Source organism: Aulonocara stuartgranti, assembly GCF_965226115.1.
Source record: "Aulonocara stuartgranti genome assembly, chromosome: 12".
NCBI lineage: Eukaryota > Metazoa > Chordata > Actinopteri > Cichliformes > Cichlidae > Aulonocara > Aulonocara stuartgranti.
Genome location: NC_138948.1, coordinates 27,297,921 through 27,317,882, shown reverse-complemented (window position 1 = coordinate 27,317,882; position 19,962 = coordinate 27,297,921). Strand labels below are relative to the sequence as shown.

Sequence of the window (19,962 nt, the reverse complement as noted above, 5' to 3'; positions counted from 1 at the left end):
TTTATAGTAGTTTTACACTTGTACTCTTAGGCAATAGACATATTTGCTTTCTAATGAAGCATTATTGATCCCACTCTCATATGTGCATGCTCTACCGGCTTGCTGATTGCAAAGAATGGGAAAAAAATGGATATACAGCAAGCATGGTCGTGTCTTCAGAAATCTACCTGCAATTAGCTTCAAAGCTCGCTGACTAATGTTGAATGTTGAACGTGTAAAAACTAAAAAACTACAGGGGTTATGTGCCACACTGGTTCCTGGAAAGTAGTTTAAGTCTGGGTGACCGGCTGTCAAAAATGTCACAGCATTTATTTTAATTATTTCTATGAATGCATGATTTGATTTGGGGGGCCAGAACTTTACTGTTTTGGCTCTGTGCATCTCATTTTGGGGTTTTTTTCCATTGAAAACCTTGAATTCACAGAATAATTTTAATATATATATATTCCAGAGACTGAACAGAAGTCTGTCTAACCTCTCACTTCATTTAAAGCCTCAGTAAATAGTTATCCAAGCACTTTACTGTCTCAATCATTAGTTTAAAGTTTTATTTAATATAACGCAGTATTCTTTTTGTAAAGGCCAATTGGTATTAAAAAAACACAACAAAACAGGAAAACAGGCTATGCTCTGTCCTACCAAGTCATCATATAGGAGTTCAGTGTGCTGGGTTTATCCTTTACAAATGCATAGGAGCAGGTTTGTGCAAGCTGCCATGTTTCCCGTTATTTTGAATACAGCAGCCAAAATGAGCATCGTCATTCCACCTAATTGCGTTTCTTCCTAATTGCCAAGAAACCAGCAGCATATGTACTATGCCTTATAAGTAACTTTTAATTTAATAATCACAATTAGCTCTTTCAAACAATATGTGAATATCTGACATTTCTGTGTTTTTCAGCATTTCTTTCTTATTGTCATTCTCCTTCTCCATGACTGCTTCCTCATTTCCACCTTATCCTCTTCCTCCTGAACTGAAGTCAAGACCTTAACACATGAAAACTTGCATAAACATGTGTATTTATATCTGATACTGTTGCAACTGTCAGAAAATTAGACATCCAACCCTCCCGTCTCTGCAGCTGACAATGAGCCAGCTAAACAACAACAGCTGGTTATAAGCTAACACTGTGCCAGCTAATATTAGGCTCAAGTGTCCTAAAAATCACACTTTCCTTCCAATAAACAGTTTGATTACATTCTGAGAGCATACACTCACTACAGATGAATGAGTTGTTTGTCCTACAGCAGCCACCGTAGGAAGGATTATGCACTTGAATTTTGTAATTCATTATTATCGGGTTGTCCTAAAAGCTCCCCAAAAAGCCTTCATTCAATCTAAAATGCTGCAGTGAGAGTACTGACAGGAACTAGAAAGAGAGATCATATTTCCCCCATTTTGGCATTCTTCACTGTCTCACTGTTAAACCCAGAATCGAATTTAAAATCTTTCTCCTCAGATATAAGGTCTTGAAAAACCACGCTCAGTCTTATCTTAAAGAACTCATAGTAGCATGTCACCCAGACTGAGCACATCACTCTCAGACCGCTGGCTTACCTTTGGTTTGTAGAGTATTTAAAACTAAATACTCTGTGGAACCAGCTTCCTGTTTGGATCTGGGAGGCAGACACCCTCTCTACTTTTAAGATTAGGCTTGAAATTTTCCTTTTTGATAAAGCTTATAGTCTGGCTGGATCAGGTGTCCCTGAATCGTCCCTTGAGTTTTTCTGCTGCAGGTCTAGGCTGCTGGGGTCTTCCAGTGATGCACTGAGTGTTTCTTCTTCACTTACTTTTGTCACTCACTATGCATTTATATACGAGTCTGTATTTAATATTTTCTTGTTTTTAATGTCTGGCTCTGCTCCACAGCATCTTTTGTCCTGTCTTCCTCCCCTCACCTCCAACAGGTCACAACAGATGGCCAACCCCTCAGTGAGCCTAGTTCTGCTGGTGGTTTCATCCTGTTAAAAGGACTTTTTCAAGTGCCAAGTGTTCGCTGATAGGGAGGCATTTGATTATTGGGGTTTTCTCTGTATTATTGCAAGGCCTTTACTTTACAGTAAAGGCTGCCGTTGCGATTTGGTGCTATAAAAATTACACTAAATTGAATTAAATTGAATCTGGGTAAGAATACAGAATTCATCTGACTGCAAGTTCCAATTTAGTGACATCTAGTGGTGATATTTTACACACTGTACCTTTAAATGAAGTGTTGCCGTTATCGCCACCAGCTTTGAAGTTTTTAAATGTCATGCTGTAACACCTAAAAGACAAAAGTTACAGTTCTTTTGAACTGTAGTGACCACCATCGTTAATACCTCAGTGAATTACACTGTTTGCTTCAAAGTACATTGGCCCGAGCTAAGCAGTTCCTATTGTTGCTGTTGGGTTAGCTGCAAATGTGCCATTATATTTGACTGACAGCTGAGCAATCACGATAGCATAAATGAGACAAGGTGAACTCTTCTCATTCTTCTTAACACACAGTCATTTCTTATCAGCCAGAATGTGTCATGGTCTACTTTGGGTGCGCTTAACTTCCTCTGACCTTTAAAAGGGCTGATTATTTCCACCCACAATCTTCACTCAGCAATACGCTGCCAGCACAAAAGGATATTAGGCCCAGACCTGCTGGTCTGATAATTCCAGCTCTCACGGTAGCACTGAGGGAACCAAACCCACAATGCTTTGCCACTCTATTATCATTTCACTGCCTTCATCGTCACCTTCACCTCTGGTATTCTCTCACCTTTCAACTCAGAGCGTGCAACTTTTTCTGGAGGAATTCTGTGCGCGCTCGGTTTTATTACATCTTAAAAGTACTTTGCATCCATGCTAATTAACTTTTCCTTTATGTATCACCCTCTGGGGAAAAATTACAATGCCTGGTGTAGCCCAGAATGCTGTAGCTGTGTAAATCTCCTCCGTGTTGGGAGACTCCCCTGCCTACAGCTCCCCTGACAGCACTATTTGATGAAAAGAGAGTGTACCTAAAAGGGAACCAACAGGTCTAAATGTTTAATAGATTCTTATTCTACTCTCGGTAATCTCGTAATCACGGGTTCAAGGGGGGTCACATCTATCACCCGGGGAACAAATAAAAGTCTTATTGTGTCCCGCTTCCTTTCACCTCAAGAGGAAATGTGAACCAGATAAATGATGGCCTTGTTTCAAGAGAGGCTCAATCTGCTGCCAACGATTTGTGGCCAACAAAGTAATTTCGATACCGTTCTTTGTTTTGATAGATGAGGCCAAAATTTAATATAGAGCCAATTTACTCGTATAGGAATGGAACTGCAGTTATCTCCCCTCTTTTCTTCCTCCCGGTTTGCCTCACGCCCTCCAATCCAGCTCAAAATTAGACGTCAAGAAAAGGACAAACAGCACAAAGGATGATATTTTTGACAAAGCTTTGCTCTTAACTACGACCATTACTCTTCAGTACCTGGAATCCCACCGAGGCGTTTCATCACACACGGGACCGTGGGCGCTTAAATGACTGTATCACTGTGAATGAGTGTTTTGCAAATTCATTTTTTCTCCTACGGCGTTCTTGTGAAAGTGGCTTAGAGCTGTTCTCCTAAAGCTATTTCAAGTGTCATGCGTTGATACCCGCGGGGACCTGACACGCCGTGCTTTGAGAACAACAGTGACATTGGTGATGCCGTAGTGAGGTTTGTAAACTTCCTCAAGAACATCCATTAATGCTGAGCCTGATACCTGGGAGGGGGGTCCTGCGTTTGAAAAACACTTTTTTTTCACGGTCTAATGCGTGATGTGCGTTGTGCCACCTGCCTCTACTGTCGTCTAACAAGCAGCAGTATGCTCCCGTGACCACATGGTGAGAGTTGGAAAAATAGCTTGTCTACTTCACCGGGGGGCTCTGACAGGTGTGCGCACAAAGACTTAAGAACTTGTCAGCGGCAGTTTTGTGAAAGGAAAGGTAAGGAAGTTTATTCATGAGCACACGCCTTGAAAATCCAGAGTAAATTAAGTGTGGCTGGAAAACAGCAAAAGAGACTTCACCCTCATTAGAGAGATTATGAACAGGCTGCCATCCGTTCAGGGAACAACGCCTTATTGATCGGGTTACTTGGATGTGAAAACAGTAATTGTCTTGAAAGTGACAAAATTAGAATTAATCAAACTTTGATTAAACTATTGCATCCTGTTTCCGCTCCAGAGGACAAGCCCGCGGGATGCCAGAGAGAGTCTCCCTGTGATGCTTGTTTGAGATTCCGCTCAAGTCCACATCTACATGATAGGTTGTGTTTGCGTTCATGCACATTTAAAACCATTCACTCATGGGTGTGATGTATAGTAACAGGTCTAGGATGTAGTTTGTGTGCCGATGCTGCTCTACTGCCACCTAAAGGCAGAATTTGTATCAAAGGTTATTTAGACAGCAATCATGCTCAAAAAATGAAAGGAACGCTTTTTAATCAGAGTAAAGCATCAAGTCAGTTAAACTGCTGGGATGTTGATCTGGACAGTTGAGTAGCAGAGGGGTTGTTAATTAGTTTCAGCCGTTTTAGTGTTAATGAAATTAATACCAGGTGCACTAGAGGGACAACAATGAACCATCCCCCCAAAAATTAGTAGTTTTACTGATGATGTTAGGGACAATTTTTCTCTTCTCATCTTTTCTGCCTGTTTTTTCACTAATTTTTCATTTGGTGAGGATCAGTGTCACTATTGATAACACAAGACGATACCTGGACCCTACAGAGGTCCAACTCATCCAGGGTGGCACATCAATTCATGCCACTGCCAGAATGTTTGCTGTGTCTCCCAGCACAGTATTGAGAGCGTGGTGAACATTCCAGGAGACAGGCTATTACTCTGGGAGCGCGGGACAGGGTCATAGAAGGTCCTTAACCCATCAGCGGGAGCGGTATGTGCTTCTTTGTGCAGGGAGGAGCAGGAAGAGCACTGCCAGAGCTACAAAATGACCTCCAAAAGTCCAGTGTTATGAATGTCTCTTACCAGACAATCAAAAACAGATTTTATGTAGGTTGGCCTGAGATCTCGACATCCTCTGGTGGGCCCTGTGCTCACTTTCTGGAACTCTGGAGCCCAACTGGCAGGTCCACCGGTGTCATCCTAAGCACATGTGACAGATGTGTAAGGGTCTGGAAAAGCTGTGGAAAACATTATGCTGCCTGTGACATTGTTCAGCATGACTGGGCTCATTGTCAGACCCTGCATTGGTGCAGTGCGCCTTGGGTTCCTCCTGGTGCATGACAATGCCCAGACTCATGTGACAAGAGTATGCAGGCATTTTCTGGAGGATGAAGGAACTGATACCACTGACTGGCCCTAACATCTCTCATACAACACTTCTCGTACTCTCATCCATCTGACACTGCCAAGTTGAACCTCAGACTGTTCAGGAGCTCAGTGATGATCTGGTTCAGATCTGGGAGGAGATCCCCCAGGACACAATTAACCATCTCATTAGGAGCATGCTCAGATGTTGCCAAGCATGCAAGCATGTGAGGGCCATAAAAACTACTTAGTACCATTTTGAGTTGCTGCAATGAAATTCAGTAAAATTAAAATTTTTACTTGGGCTTTTGGGTTGTGTTTGAGTTCAGCCCTCTGTAAGTTGAACATTTTCATTTCCATCAAACGATGCAGAACCCTTTCGTTCCTAACAGATTACCCAGTCAATGTCAGTATAGCTATCCAGCATGATTTGTTTCCCACTGAGATCTAATGTGATTTCAAACTGGTCATTTAATTTTTTTTAGCTGTGTATTTGTTCACTAATTTTAACATATTAATAAAAAAATTTTACTCCGTTTTTTTTGTTTGCTTTTTTAAATTTAAAACTAAAAAAAGAATATGCTTGTCTAGCTAATTTGTCTTCCTGTGATGATTTCGCTCATTTTTTAATTTGAGACAGTGTGTCAGCAACAAAAACTGGATTAACATGCGTGCAGTCGTTGGGACGGGTGATGTTTAAAGTCAGTCACACAAACACATGCGCTAAAGATGACATCCTGTGAGAGAGAAGGCCTTCCTCTGTGGTTCTCAAAGTGAGCCATCTGTCAACAAACTCCGACTCAGCAGGGGGTTGTTTGCTAAACAGGACAAAAGCAACTGTTAACAACCAGATGCTGTCGGCATAATGGAGAAATTGTCACAAATGCGAAAGCTGCCGTCCCAGAATAATGTGCCATATGGACAAAAGAAAGTGTTTTAGAACTGCTCGTGTTGGTGGGAGAAATATTTTGTTGGTCAGTAAGAATATCAAAGGAAACATGCCAAATGCTAATCAGGCACTTGATCGTTGCATGGAAGTTGGCATGGTTTGATAAATACATGACAGTTACCATCAGAAACAAAGATTGATTTGTGACATAAAATAATAAACAAATAGACTGAACTGGACACACATGTTTGAGGAAAATCCTGGAATCTTTCCTGATAGTATTGTCTGTTTGGAAAGGAGTTTAAAAAAGGAAATTGTGCAGCTTTCTAAGTAAACCTTTGTTAAAGTTAAAGTTTATTATCAGACTCTTAAGGGTGTGTATAAAAAAAATGTACACAGTCACCATGCACCATCACTCATTAATTAATGAACTGAGCATTTTGGGCACTGCCAGTGTTGTGTTTTAAAAAGCAGGGTTTTAACTGACTGAGAAATTGCAGGAAAAGTGCATGTCCGTATGATACAGGCTTGTCAATCACAAGGTAGGTCTGCACCAAAACACAGCATGCTTTATCCTCATTTTGATTCTACTTGGAGCCATAATTGAAAATAACAGTAATAATAATAACAATAGAAATCAACATCATGCTGCAATCAATTAAATCTACAATCAGAAACTGAGCCTGTGGCTTATCAGAGCTCATAGATGAGGTAGTTTTAAAGTCTCATTACTTGGCAGTGACCCTAAAGTTTTGAAGACTTATTCAAAATAATTACAATAGTCACTGGGATACAAAAACATTTTTGGATCCGTTACAGTTAATTAAAAAATGTTGCTAATATTGACCCAGAGTAAGAAGGTCCCCCTTGGAAGTTCTGCTTCAGTCACAATGGCTGTTGTTGCAAGAGTTTTCTCTTTAGGACTGAGCGGCATGTCTTTCCCTTCCAATATCTCTGTTAGTTTTCCAGCAGACTTCCTTACAGTCATACTTGTATGTTTTTATTTTTTGCACTAAACAAGCCAGCACTTGCTGATTGTTTTATACCACTGGTGGTAACTGGTTGTATTTGTTGCAATTTTGTTACACTCTTTATGAGATATCTTTTAAAAAGGATATTTTTAATATCAACAGATAAATTAGCATAAAAAAGTCTACAGTTTCTACCTTGTGACAGGAATGTAATTTCTACCACAAAATAACTAAATATCATTCTTGAAAAATATATTTGACAGATCATAAGTCAACTACAAAAGCATTTTACTTAAAGCTACAGTGTGTAAATTATCACCAATAGATGTCAGTATGTTGGAGACTGCAGTCAACTGAATTATGTTTTCTTACCCCTCCAAGTTCAAGTGCTTAATACTTGCTACAGTTACATCTATAGTGAGTATATACTGTCAGTATTTAATCAAGCTGTTAATCAGAGGGAAAGTTGTGATTTTTAGTACACTCAAGCCTAACCATAGCTCGAACAATGCTAACCAGCTGTTCTTACTGTTTAGTCAGCTTGTCCTGAGACAGGGCATACAATTATGTATTGTCTGCTGACAATACATAATTGCAACCATATCAGGAGATGAGGCTTGAGGTGAGGAGGAAACGTATGAATTAAAAATTAGGGTGCATGGTCGAAGAAACAATGACAATAACAAGGAGGTGAGGAAAATATGCACAAATGTTGAATGATCATACACAGTTGGAAAGAGCTGACTTATAAGACGTACTATGTATGTGGTTGATCTTTATCCACTTACATAAAAAGCTATTAGGTGAAAAAGCCATGTCCGTCTCTGCAGCTGTATTAAAGATGGATGGTTTCCAGAAACCAGCCCCTGCTCCTATGTAGTTATAATGGACTATAATGAAAACGCCTCAGATTGCTGGAAGGCCTGATTATACGCTAATTAATGCAGTATTTATATTTATTCTATTATCCTTTAATTTATATCCTTTAAATACCCGAAATCACTATTTGGCATTTAAATTTTCAGTAAATGTCTATGTTTCAACAACTGAAGTGGTGCAGTGTGTTTGCTTACTTACTCATTTTTGATTGAAGGACACGGACTCGAAAGAGGAACCTTGTTTAGGCTTGTATTTTAAATGGGAATGAAAACAGCGTCGGACCGATGCGGGCGTGAGGAAAGCTTCCTGTTTTAAAGGGAGTCTGCTCTGAGTGACTTTCCTCTCTTTTAAAAGTAATTTCGCTAAGACATTTATTTATAATTTAGCAGGTCAAGAAGTGATACATTTGGTAAGTCATGCTGCCATTGATTGCGACACTTGTCGCCATTTTTATAACATAAATATCGTTGCGGTTAGCGTAAGTTAGACAAACGGTCAGCTGAATGGGTCCAGCTAACTAATCAGTATTAGGAGTACATATTATTTTGTATGAAGGATTTTAAAACCACTGCGTTAGCCTGTTACTGTGACGTGTCACCTACGATATGAATACTTTTGTCAGCTGTACTCAAGGGATAAGCTTTGATGTCTGCGTTGCGTTCTCTGTTAGACTGACACACCCTCAGCACACAGCATTTCTTTTATGCTTTTTAGGAGCTAACCTAGGATCGCCGAGGCAGAGCCATGCCTTTCCTCCATGGATTTCGCAGGATAATTTATGAGTATCAGCCGCTGGTAGATGCTGTCATGTGTGTTATTGGACTGGAAGAACGACATGACATTGGCGAGGAAAGGTAAAGCTGGCTATTCAGTTACAGTCCTCTTTTGGCAGTGCTACACTGCCGTAATTAATTGAACATGTATCAGATAACAGACAAACATTACATACAAGGTGCTTCTTTCTTCTCCTGTCAGGAGTTCTGAGGAAGAATCCGCAATTTCTAGGTCTCTGGTGGAGCTCCTGGAGCAAGAATCCCAGTCAGAGGTGTTTGTGGAGGGGATCAGCTATGCCCTGTTCAAAATGGCAGAGCGAGGTCTGGTGCAGCCAGCAAAAATCCTCCTACGCTACGGAGCAGATCTCAACTTTGAAGGTTAATAACAGTTTGGAGTGTGTTTTAGATGATGTGAATGTTTTTAACTTGACACTGTATACACATTTGTTTATGAAACCTTGCTAAAGAGAGAGAGAGAGATCATTTTGTGACTGTGCTTAATGTCATTTTTGAAATTTAAAAAAGCAGAGAAGAAAGAAACACTCTTCAGCTAAGGTGTGATTGTTGATTTTGAATCATTTGTCCACCAGAGGGCACTCTGCAACTTCATGTTTAGAGCACTACAGACACAACAATGAGTGCATTGTCTTATCTTAAAAAGGACGTAGAAGGTATATCTGATTTTTAAATCATCATATATCAATATCGGTCTTAAAAATCCTATGTTGGTCCGATTCAAATCAAGCGTATGTACCAACAAGCGCAAGCAAGCTGCTACAATACAAAATCTGTAGGATGAGAAAACAAATTAGAATAGTTTTCCTGGCAGTTTGGAGTTCATTCAGTGTCTTGCCATACTAGCAAAATTTTCAGCAGCAGTTCCAATATCAGAATCACAATCAGCATACTTTATTAATCCCTAAGGAAATTATGTGGGTTACAGTTGCTCTAGTATAAATAACAGAAACGGACTAGACTATTTAACAATACAGTATGTTACAGATTTAAGAAATAGCACAATATATACAAATCACTAAATAATACAAATCAAGGATTGACAGAGGTGATTATAAATAAATATCACCAGTGCTGACAGGAATGTTACAGAGTAGAAAGAGCGTGTGCAAAAAGGATGCAACTATTGCAGTGTTTACAGTGTATTAGATGGAAGAGTTGTACAGGGAGATGGCCGAGGGCAGGATTGATTTCCTGTGTCATTCAGTGATCACGATATGTCATATCATGATACGTGTACTTCAGAACATCAGATTCAGGTCCACTCAGTCTTTTGTCAGTGAGCGTATTACTTAGGCTACGTTCACATTGCAGGCGAAAGCGTATCAAATCCGACTTTTTTGACCCTATGCGACCCATATCCGATCATGGTATGACAGTGTGAACGGCACAAATCCGATATTTTCCAATCCGATCTGGGTCACTTTCGTAAGTGGTACTGAATCCGATACATATCTGATGTTTTAGAAAGCAACTGCTGTTTGAATGGTCATGTCGCATTAAATCCATCTTTTACGTAACTGACATAAGACAGACGCCAATTATCCGTGCCGGAGAAGCGCCCGATAAGACATCATGAAAGCTTCCTGGCCATCCCATGTAGATGTCAGTGAAACTGTTGGGAAGACAGTGTTGGAGAAACATGAACATTTTCTTTGTACTGTATAATCTGCAGATTCTGACAGACATTTCCAACTATCCTTTGAAGCACCGCTCCTCTCTAAAACAGCAATAAGGATATTTATTAGGCCATATGTAAATAACAAAATAACTTTATAACTTAAAGCAAAATTGGGAAACGTAAAGTCCAAAACAAGTCTTTATATTAAGAGCCATCAGTCAAACAATACTGTTTGGTCTGGATCTAAACAGAGCGCGTTGTGTGTGACGTCTTCTTTTGCGCATGCGGGCCGCTTTGAGGGTTCACACTAGAGCGCGTTTGCTGTCACGTTTTATTTGTAGTGTGAACAAGCAGGCAAAAAAATCGGATTTGATCAAAAAATCTTAATTGAGCATTAAGACCTTCAGTGTGGACGTAGCCTAAAATGTGTGTTCAAGCATCATAAGTGAACTGATGTAGGCCCAGACTGCAGGAAGGGACATCACTAGGAGATGGCAGATGTCATTAGCAGCAGCTTCTGTGGTTCAAGCTCCAGGTCACGATGCTGGCAGCACCACATTTTTACAGGAGTCTCCACTGCTCTGGATAGTTTACCTTCTGTTTTCAAAAGCTGAAAAAACAATGTGTGTGTGTCATTTCTGTGCTACTGATTTGGTTGCTGACACAAAACCAAATCCAACACTCCCAGTATGCCGGTAAGCAACAGAAATGTTGGTTAGGCAATGAACTATAGCCAGTTATTTGCCTTCAAACATATTTGCATCACGTTATTAATGACAGGGCTGCTTTAAGAATTCTTTCACAGGAGTGGCCATATTGGTGGCACACTAAACACAGAATTTCTAGTTTTTATTATGCTGTTGTTAAATATTGGATACTTGAAAAATATGGCAAAAAATAGATAAAGAAAAGAATTATATGCCTAGTTAATTTCATGCTATTAAAGTTGATATCACTGAAAATGGGTGCATGTGAAAACCAAATAAGCAAATTTTGGGGGGTGGCCAGTGCCCCCCTGGCCCAATAGCACATTTGTTTCTTGTAACTGAAATTTTGCAAGCTGTTGCAAATGATCTTCAAAGTGCTGAAGAGTGTTTTTGGCTTTCTAGCATTCACCTCATTCCCTCCTGCAATAGTCCATTTTCTCTTAATACACAGATTGTTTTTAATGACTGATACAAACAGGAGACCACTGCCATTTTTCTACATGTAACAAGTAGTTGCACATGCATAACGAGCCAGTTATCGTCTGTATATACTAGTGGGAAGTGCAGCATGTTTTTCTACTGTGATTAAACCTTCCAGACTAAGCCTAACTATGCTGTGGTGACCTCTGCTGGTTTCAGGCATGTGTTTTTCCCAAGGGTATGATTAGGGATTTCTTGCAGAGGCTGCTTCATTCACCTCTCACATTTCATAAAGTCCTCTGGCGAGAAACAAATGCTCCCCACATACCATGCAGTACGTGTTTACTTCCTGTGTCTTCATGTCTTTTCATGATCTCTCCTTTTGCTTGTCTTTTACAGTTTTTCTTTTATTGCTCATGTTCTCTGTTTGGTTTTATACTCTGCATGTAAGTGTACAGTAACTTTTATAGCTTTGCCCACACTCATTTAGGAACAATGCTATATTGTCAAATCCTCGCCTGTCTGTTGCTTTTCATCTCTTTAATGAAGACTTTGTTTTATACACAAAATATTTGTTTTCATTTCTCAAGACCCAGTTTCATACTACAACCCACTACACATAGCAGTTTTGAGGAACAGGCCAAACATGGTGAAGCTGCTGGCCGGGCACGGAGCAGACATTGAAAAGAGGGACAGAGTGAGTAAAGAGGAATCCATGACTTCTCTTTTGATTGATTCTGTCTTTTTTTTTTTTTTTTTTTTAATCAGTAGAGGGATTCTATGTAAATCTGTTATTTCTGTAGATTCATGAGAGCAGTCCCTTGGACCTTGCCAGTGAGGAGTCAGAGAGACTGCCCTGCCTGATCGCCTTGCTGGACCTGGGTGCTGATGTGAATGCAAGGGATAAACACGGTGAGTTTACGATGGCCAAGCTTAATTGTAAAATTTCCATTCATACCCTTATTCAGTCATTCTGAAAGGCGATTGCTTTGATGTTGTCTTCAAAGGAAAAACACCTTTGCTCCATGCCTTGGCGAGCAGCGATGGAATCACCGTGCACAACACGGAGAACATCCAGCTGCTACTTGAGAGAGGTACTGACTCTAAAACGGCACTCCAGGCACTTTTCCTTCTCATCTGCTTTTGGTCATTCAAATTCTTCCTCAAGCGGCATCACAGCTAAAATGCTGCACACAGGCTTTTTGCCACCTGTGCTCATTTTGAACCTGGAATAAACCATGGATCTGATTCTTAACAGAAAATTGAAAGTGGAGCAGAGCTAGTGCTGAGATCCCAGCATGAAGCGACTCACTAGTGACTTTTTTTTTTAACCATAAAAGGTTTCATCTTCTGTAGGCAGAAGCTTAAATTTATCATTAAACTTCTCACACTTACAAGTATTTTCATGTGCAGAGGGTGACTATAGGGTTGGGACTTTTTTCTTTTTTGATCTCGTCTGGTTCAGGTTTTTTTTTTTTTTTTTAAACAAGTGTAATAAACACTTAAGTTTGTCCTTCAAAAGGCCAAACAAGGCTTGGACATTTTTGTGTAAACCAATGAATTTTACATTGCATAAAAAACCCTGCACATGACAATGTTTTGTATTTTTTATTTGTGCTCAAAAGTGGCCCCCAGCTGTTACTGACATTTTCACTGTGGCCAATTCTGGTTTAGCGTTTTTTTTCCTTTAAGTGTAATTCCAGAGTGTATTTTAGTTTTCTACTTCTCAAAGACAAATGGGGATTTCCAGCATTACAGGATGCGTAGTCATCAACATCAACACTAAAGATTTTTTTTATGGTCCAGCAGGGGTAGCTAATTGTCTGTCCGCTCCAGTCCAGACACGGTCCATCTGCCTGCAGTGAGCCACTCTTGCTGGTGATGTTACTGGTCCATCAGTCAGCTGCAGAGAAGAGCGAAGTTCTAACATACAAAGTGTTGCACGTGAAACAGAGTGTTTAGCCTCTGCCTGTGCTTTTTATGTCTCTTTGTTATGCAATAATATCAGTATTGGAAAAGTGGTAATTTCTTGAAAAGTTGAAATTGTTATTTTCCATCTAATTTTTCTAATTATAACATTTCACAAATTTATTTAAGATTACGTTTATTAGCTCTTCGAAAGATTGTAAGGATAAAATACATATAATGTAGTAAACAAAGGATACAACAATACGACAATACCTATGACATCTAAATAATTGACTATAGAAGAAGAACATTATCCAAGCATCCGTCCGTTTTCTTCCACTTGTCCAATTCAGAGTTGCGGTGTGTTTAAATCGCAGCTGTTATAGGGGAAAGGGGCAGATCCGTGGGCAGGACTCCATTCTGTCGCAGGGTTAAACGATATGGAAAAGTTAAAAATTAATTTCAAATACTCTCATATGGAAAAAGAAATAGAAAAAAACTTATAAAAGACTTGCATAAGATGTGGCCTACTTCATATAGTGAATCATATAAGGCTTATATGATTTACTCATGAAAGTGGCCACTTTCATATATAGTTTTAGTAAATATCCAAAACATACAAGTTTCATTTATATAATTTTTCAAGGGATCTTATATCTGTTTTCACTCTTGTATGCTTTTCATACAAGTTCCACACAAGACAGATACCAACTTTTCCATATGGGCTGTATTAGTATTATATGCTTAAAATAAAGAAGGTATAAAAGACAGACCGCTCACTGTGAAATGGATTGCCTACATTTTCAAATTAACCATACAGTTGTCCAGAACAAAATAAGAGTCATTTTTATTTTAATAATTGTAAAAGTAGTACAAAGTTTATCACACCGTCCACCTCAGCCTCCTCTTGCATCCGTCCTGCGGTCTCTCTCTCATCCATCGTCCACACTGCTCCGTCTCAACTCTGCAGCCTTTCACCTCATCAGCTCTGCTCTCCGGGCCATGATACCCACACGTTTCAGCTGCTCTGCTCCAGATTTCACTTTTTATTTGATTAGTTCTCCACACTCTGGACTCTGTTCACTCAGCTACCATTCTCTGCTGCTCCACATCTCAGTATCCCACCCTGGCCTGTTCAGCCCTGCAGTCATTGTTCATCTTTTATCTAACCACAGCTAATTTAAAAGATCAACCGTTACTTTGGAAGAGTCACATGAAAAAGATCTAAATTAGGATGTCAGTTTTTTGGCTGCACAAGGTTAACATAAGCCCTGCTGTCACTTATTAAACACTGGAAGAGCAAAGTGTATTTGGAAATAATGGAGGGATAAAGATCAAAAGCCAAACGGTATTTGCACAGCAAGAGAAACTGTGCAAATACACACAGCAAAAGAGGCCAGCTCATGTTTTTAGTTTGACTCTCAAGTTATCTGAAACCGTTCTGAACACCAGGGAGGGCCTGTATCTGATGCTAGCAATTTGCATGATAATAGATGTGGGATTAGTTTTTGGAGCCTAAGCCTAAAAATGAGAATAGGTTGTTTTTTTTTTAAACACGCAAATAGATATAACAGGACGTACTCTACTAAGACTGTTCAAATAACCCCTAAATTAACCAGTAAATACTGAGTTGTCTCAGTTTCAAAAGTGTTACAAATTTAAGCCTGTGTTGTAATCTGGATAAGTGCTGAGAGATGCTTCCTTTTCCAAAGGTGCTGACGTTCATGCTGCGACTGTAGACGGTGAAACAGTCGAGTCGTCGTTGGTGTTTCTGGTGAAGGAGGCGCTGGGGGCTTCGGTGGAGGATGCTGCTCAGATTGGTAACTTCTGCCTGAAAACCACACAGCTACTGCTGGCTCACGGCGTGGACCCCAGCTGCTGTCTGAATGAGGATGGCGAGCCTTCCCTGACGCAGACGAGCCTGGAGTACTTTGACCTGCTCTTCCCCTTGGCTGTGCTCTTAATTCAGAGCGGCGCGTCTTTGGTTTGCTCCAATCACAGTGACTCCTGTTGGTCAGGTTATAGCCTTCTCTTCCAGAGGCTCCAAACAGCCCTGCAGCAGTGCTCTGATCAAACTCACGCAGCCGAGCTCTTGGAGCAGGCAGAGATGTTGCTTGACCTGGTAAAGGTTCACAGCCCCAGGCTGCATCTCTCTTGCGGGCTGCAGCTCCCCATGCCTGGTCAGGAGTCTCACCCGTACGCTCAGGCTCTACTAAACCTGCACAAGCACGTAGCAGAGCGTGAAGCAAGCCCCCCTGCTCTGCGATGCCTCTGTAGGGCGTTTATAAGGAACCGCCTGAAGCCCTGGCCACTGGAAGACAGAGTCAAAGCCTTACCACTACCAGACAGACTCAAATACTTTCTTCTTCCCGAGCACACGTACACTCCAAAGTCTGGCTGGGACTGCTTCAAGCCCCAGCAGAGCCAGCGCTGACGATATAAACTGCTTACTACTATTTGTGTTGCTTAAAATCTGAAGTGAAAGACTGAACAAACTCTGTAATAATTTGTGTAAAATATTTGAGGATGTGATAAGTGAAGCGAAGTCTAACATATCATTGAGGCCTTTGTTTAATTTCCAAATCTGTGTTGCCTGTGCCAAATTTACAGACAAAATTGTGTATATGTTTACTTTACAAATACAACATTGTAAATATAGATTAGTCTTTGAGTTGTCACTGCCACAGTGAAATGCTGTAGAGGTGAAACATATGGACACGTTTATTTAAAAAATAAAATAAAATAAAAAATGCAGCACAATATGAAAGCCACCAGATGGCAGTGTTGCTCCTGCATTTTCAAAGGTAGCTCAGACTTTGGAAGACTTAACTATTCACAGTGCAACCTATTGAAGTTGTTCCAGCACAGTAGGGTCCATCTATATTTTAGATCCTCAACGTGACGGTGATATACTGTAGAATTTGTGTAACTTCAAGCTTAATATGAAGATGTAATGACAACAATAATAACAATTAATAAAAACTTCCACCACCTGTGACCTCATTGCTTTGTGTAGCAGTTTTTGTTTTGCGTTTGTTTACACATTAGTGCTTATAATTTCCCAGGTAGTGGCAGTGCAGTGCTGAATGTGACTGTGACAGTGTACCGGTAAATAACAGGACAATTGGTGGTACACGTTTTCCTCATGGATGCGCTCAAACCACAAGCATCATTCGAGTGGTTGCTAAAATAAGGCACAGCAGAAGGAGCGCGCCCCTAGATGTGTATGTGACATAATGTAGCTTTGGTGGCTGCTGAGGTGGAAAGTTTTACCTGGCTTTTTTTTTTTTTTTTTTAATGCTTATGGTTAAATTCTGATGAATTGAGGGCCCAGTATACCCCCCTTTACACTCTCGCACTTGTGCTAAACCCATTCTTTCCACCCATGCCTTTGGTAACAGGCAAACAGTCTGTAAAGAAGCAAGCGATGATGGTACAGGGAACCGTTGCTTACATATGTGTATGCATCCATGCGTGTGTGAGTAGCAAACTAAATAGGACATTGTGTTATACAACTAACCCCTTCCTGACATTGCTGAAGCTGGAGTGGCTCCAAGGCTTGCAGGCGCTCCAGCTCCTCTTGGTTATCTAGGTCACAGCCTCTGAGGAGAAGAGCCGCAGCAGCAGCAGCAGCCCTGCATGACACACGCTTCACTCTCCTGTCTGTCTGAATCTCCCTGCACACTCTTGACAAAACCTCAACACTGGCCCTGGTCGAATGAGGGGAAGAGTGGGAGGGAGATGCAGGAGGCAGAACAGTGGAGGGGGAAAAAAAAGACATTAAAGATACAGAGATGCCATATGTGGAATGGTTGTGAGAGCGGTCGTCATGGAGGACACATGGAAATGGTAATATTGGGCTGAATTTATACTATACATTGGCAGCAGGAACGTAATCCGCCCGACCAAAAATGACAACAGTGGTGGTGGGGGGAGTTTAAAAAAAAAAAGGAACAGGCTTCTTCCATAAAGTCCAATCCTTTTGCTTGTAGAAGGTGATAGAATAGAGATAGTAGGGGGCGGGGAGGGAGAGGTCTAAGGCAGCATTCTCCATCCAGCATTTATTGGAAAACGGTGCGAGTGAAGCTCTGTACTGAAATTAGTTATTGATCTATTCTCTCCCTGAAGCCCATGGGTCTTTCCCCACCGCACCTGCTCATTCTCTCATAGCCTTCTTTCACCACGGCTCATTATATCCTTCAACCTCTGCTGCGAACTGCTGTGTGTTTTTGCTTGTTTTGTAGTTCCTTTATTCACTTCAGACCACTCTGTCTGAGAGACAAGAGCTTCCAAAACAATTCTACAGAGTTCAATATCAGAATGGATTTATGAGGGGCAGGTGCCATTAGAGCTGCATGTTTTATAAATGAAAAAAGTGACTTATAGAATGTTGAAATAAAGAAAAATATGAAATCTCTTATTTCATGCTTGGGATGTTGACATATTTATTCAAAGATAATTATTTTTGCTAATTGCTTTTGCAATTCTGTATTTCTTTTAGCCTTAAACAGTCACTGACACCATCAGTTTCTTTTGAACTCTTTAGCAGAACACACTAAAGGACACAGGAATACCTGAAATATCTGATGCCAGGAAAGGAAATATCAGAAATCTTCAAGAAATTCATTTTATTGATATAAATCCACATTTTCCAAACAAATACTTTTTTGCATGCAAGAACCACATAAAGGTACTGTGATCAAAATTACATATATGACTTTATATTTCCCTTCATGTCTGTGCTCCCTGGCTGAGTTCCCAGCTTGCCCTTAACCTTTTCATTAACCACTACTTCACCAGCTGAGAGACGTTCCGGTCTAGCCGGGGCCTTTTCCTCTGTGGAGAGCAGCCTGTGCAGGATCTCCTTGTCTTCCACTAGACAATGTCTAGACGCGGGATAATTGCAGACATCACTGAACACTCAGCTGCTGCCTGAAGCCTCATGGGAGTTGAGGTGGACTTTGGAGGGAAATGGCCAGCAGTCAGTGAAGGGGTTGGGAGCTGGAGGGGGTTCCACACCGTGCAGTCACACCCCTTTAGATTGTGTGTTTGTGTGTTTTGTTTTGGCTTCACTTATCTTTTTGCCCAGGTATCTTTATATTGTGTGTGTTTGATTGGTGAGAAGAAGAGTGTGGGAGAGGGAAAGAGAGCGTAGACATCGAAACACACAGCGCTCATACCCACAGATGTGGTGACTTCATCAGACAAACATGTACCCCTTCCTCTCGCTCTGCTGAAGTGCACTGAAATTAATGGCTGCTAACACCAAGATGAATTTGGATACCAACGTATTTCTTGCAATCGTGCTGCATTCCAGACTGTATATACTTTATCTGTTGCCTCCACACAAGACTCTTGAACGTGTAGCTTTGACTCGGTGCTGGGATATTGTGTGCGTGTGTATGTGCACATCCTCTTATGGAGGGGAGGGGACTGCTGGTTGGTCAGAGCGAGAGAGAGAGAGATGGTTGCAGGCCATGGGGTTCATATCGAGCTGGTGGGACTTAATCTCAATGGGGCTTGATTGGATGTAGGACAGCTGAATCCTGTTGGGGCAAGCCACCTTCCTCATTGTGCTCCAGGTGCTGGTTCCTGCTTTAGAGCGGCACACTCTGACTTGTGTCCTTCCATCATGAACAAATATTTTATCTGTTTACAGCTTTTACCATTTACCCCCCCTTTTTTTCATAGATACTGTTCCAAAATCTGTTTGTGCACCAGTAGGGTTTTTAAAGCCTCGACTTTGGAAACAGAGTAACTCAGACAAGTAACCAGAGCAGCACTGACACAAAACTTGTTTTCCTCTTTGAGGGAGAGCCGTTACTGAAAGTGTATAATGCGGACAACTTTTCAGCCTCACAATCCAGCTCCTATTTTAGAAGCTCTCCAGTCCACCACCCTCTGCATTTCTACAACAACTGACGCCATTTCACAGAAATTCCAGACTACTGGCGCCTGAGCTCAGCCTCCAAGAAGGACATGATGAATAGGACACACCCTTGGTATTCTAGTGAATGGTACGATATATGGCACACTGCGGTGTTACAGCCCAGATTCACTGCAGCCTTTAGCTCTTTTCAGTGCCGTTTTTCTCCCATTTTTATTTATTTATTTATTGTAATTATTATTTTTAAAGGGGTTCGAATTTGAGTGAAATGCACTGAGGCACCAGTAAGGCGAGCTCCAGCTCTTTCCAGCGCTTGGTTCCTGATCCACCTCTTTGTTGTGGTCTATGCATGCCTGCTCCAGTCACATGACTGCGTTTCTATGGCAACTCGGGTTTGAGTAATCATTTGCGTTACGACCTTTATTCCCTTGAGGAAAGGGGAGGGGGAGGTTAGACTGAGCCTGTAGAAAGAGGGAGCAAGAGGGAAAGAGAAAAGAAAGGCAGAATGGGAGCGGCGGAGAGGCACAGGGAAGGGAAAATAGAGGGGAAAATGTTGCCCTTACTTGCCTGTATATATTTTATGTCGTATCTTAACTGCTTAGCAGCTTTTTTCCTCGCACCGT

The 19,962-nt window shown here is 41.0% G+C and overlaps 1 protein-coding gene across 1 annotated transcript; it reads left to right on the top strand.

Annotated features, from left to right (window-relative positions):
- Positions 1-8,264: 8,264 nt before the first annotated feature.
- Positions 8,265-16,455, top strand: asb6 (ankyrin repeat and SOCS box containing 6). Its single transcript, XM_082554175.1, has 7 exons — positions 8,265-8,417; positions 8,723-8,862; positions 8,984-9,159; positions 12,135-12,241; positions 12,348-12,456; positions 12,552-12,638; positions 15,165-16,455. Exons 2-7 carry the CDS (start codon positions 8,753-8,755, stop codon positions 15,884-15,886), a joined length of 1,311 nt encoding a protein of 436 aa, XP_082410301.1. The 5' UTR covers positions 8,265-8,417; positions 8,723-8,752; the 3' UTR covers positions 15,887-16,455.
- The last annotated feature ends 3,507 nt before the right edge of the window (positions 16,456-19,962 follow it).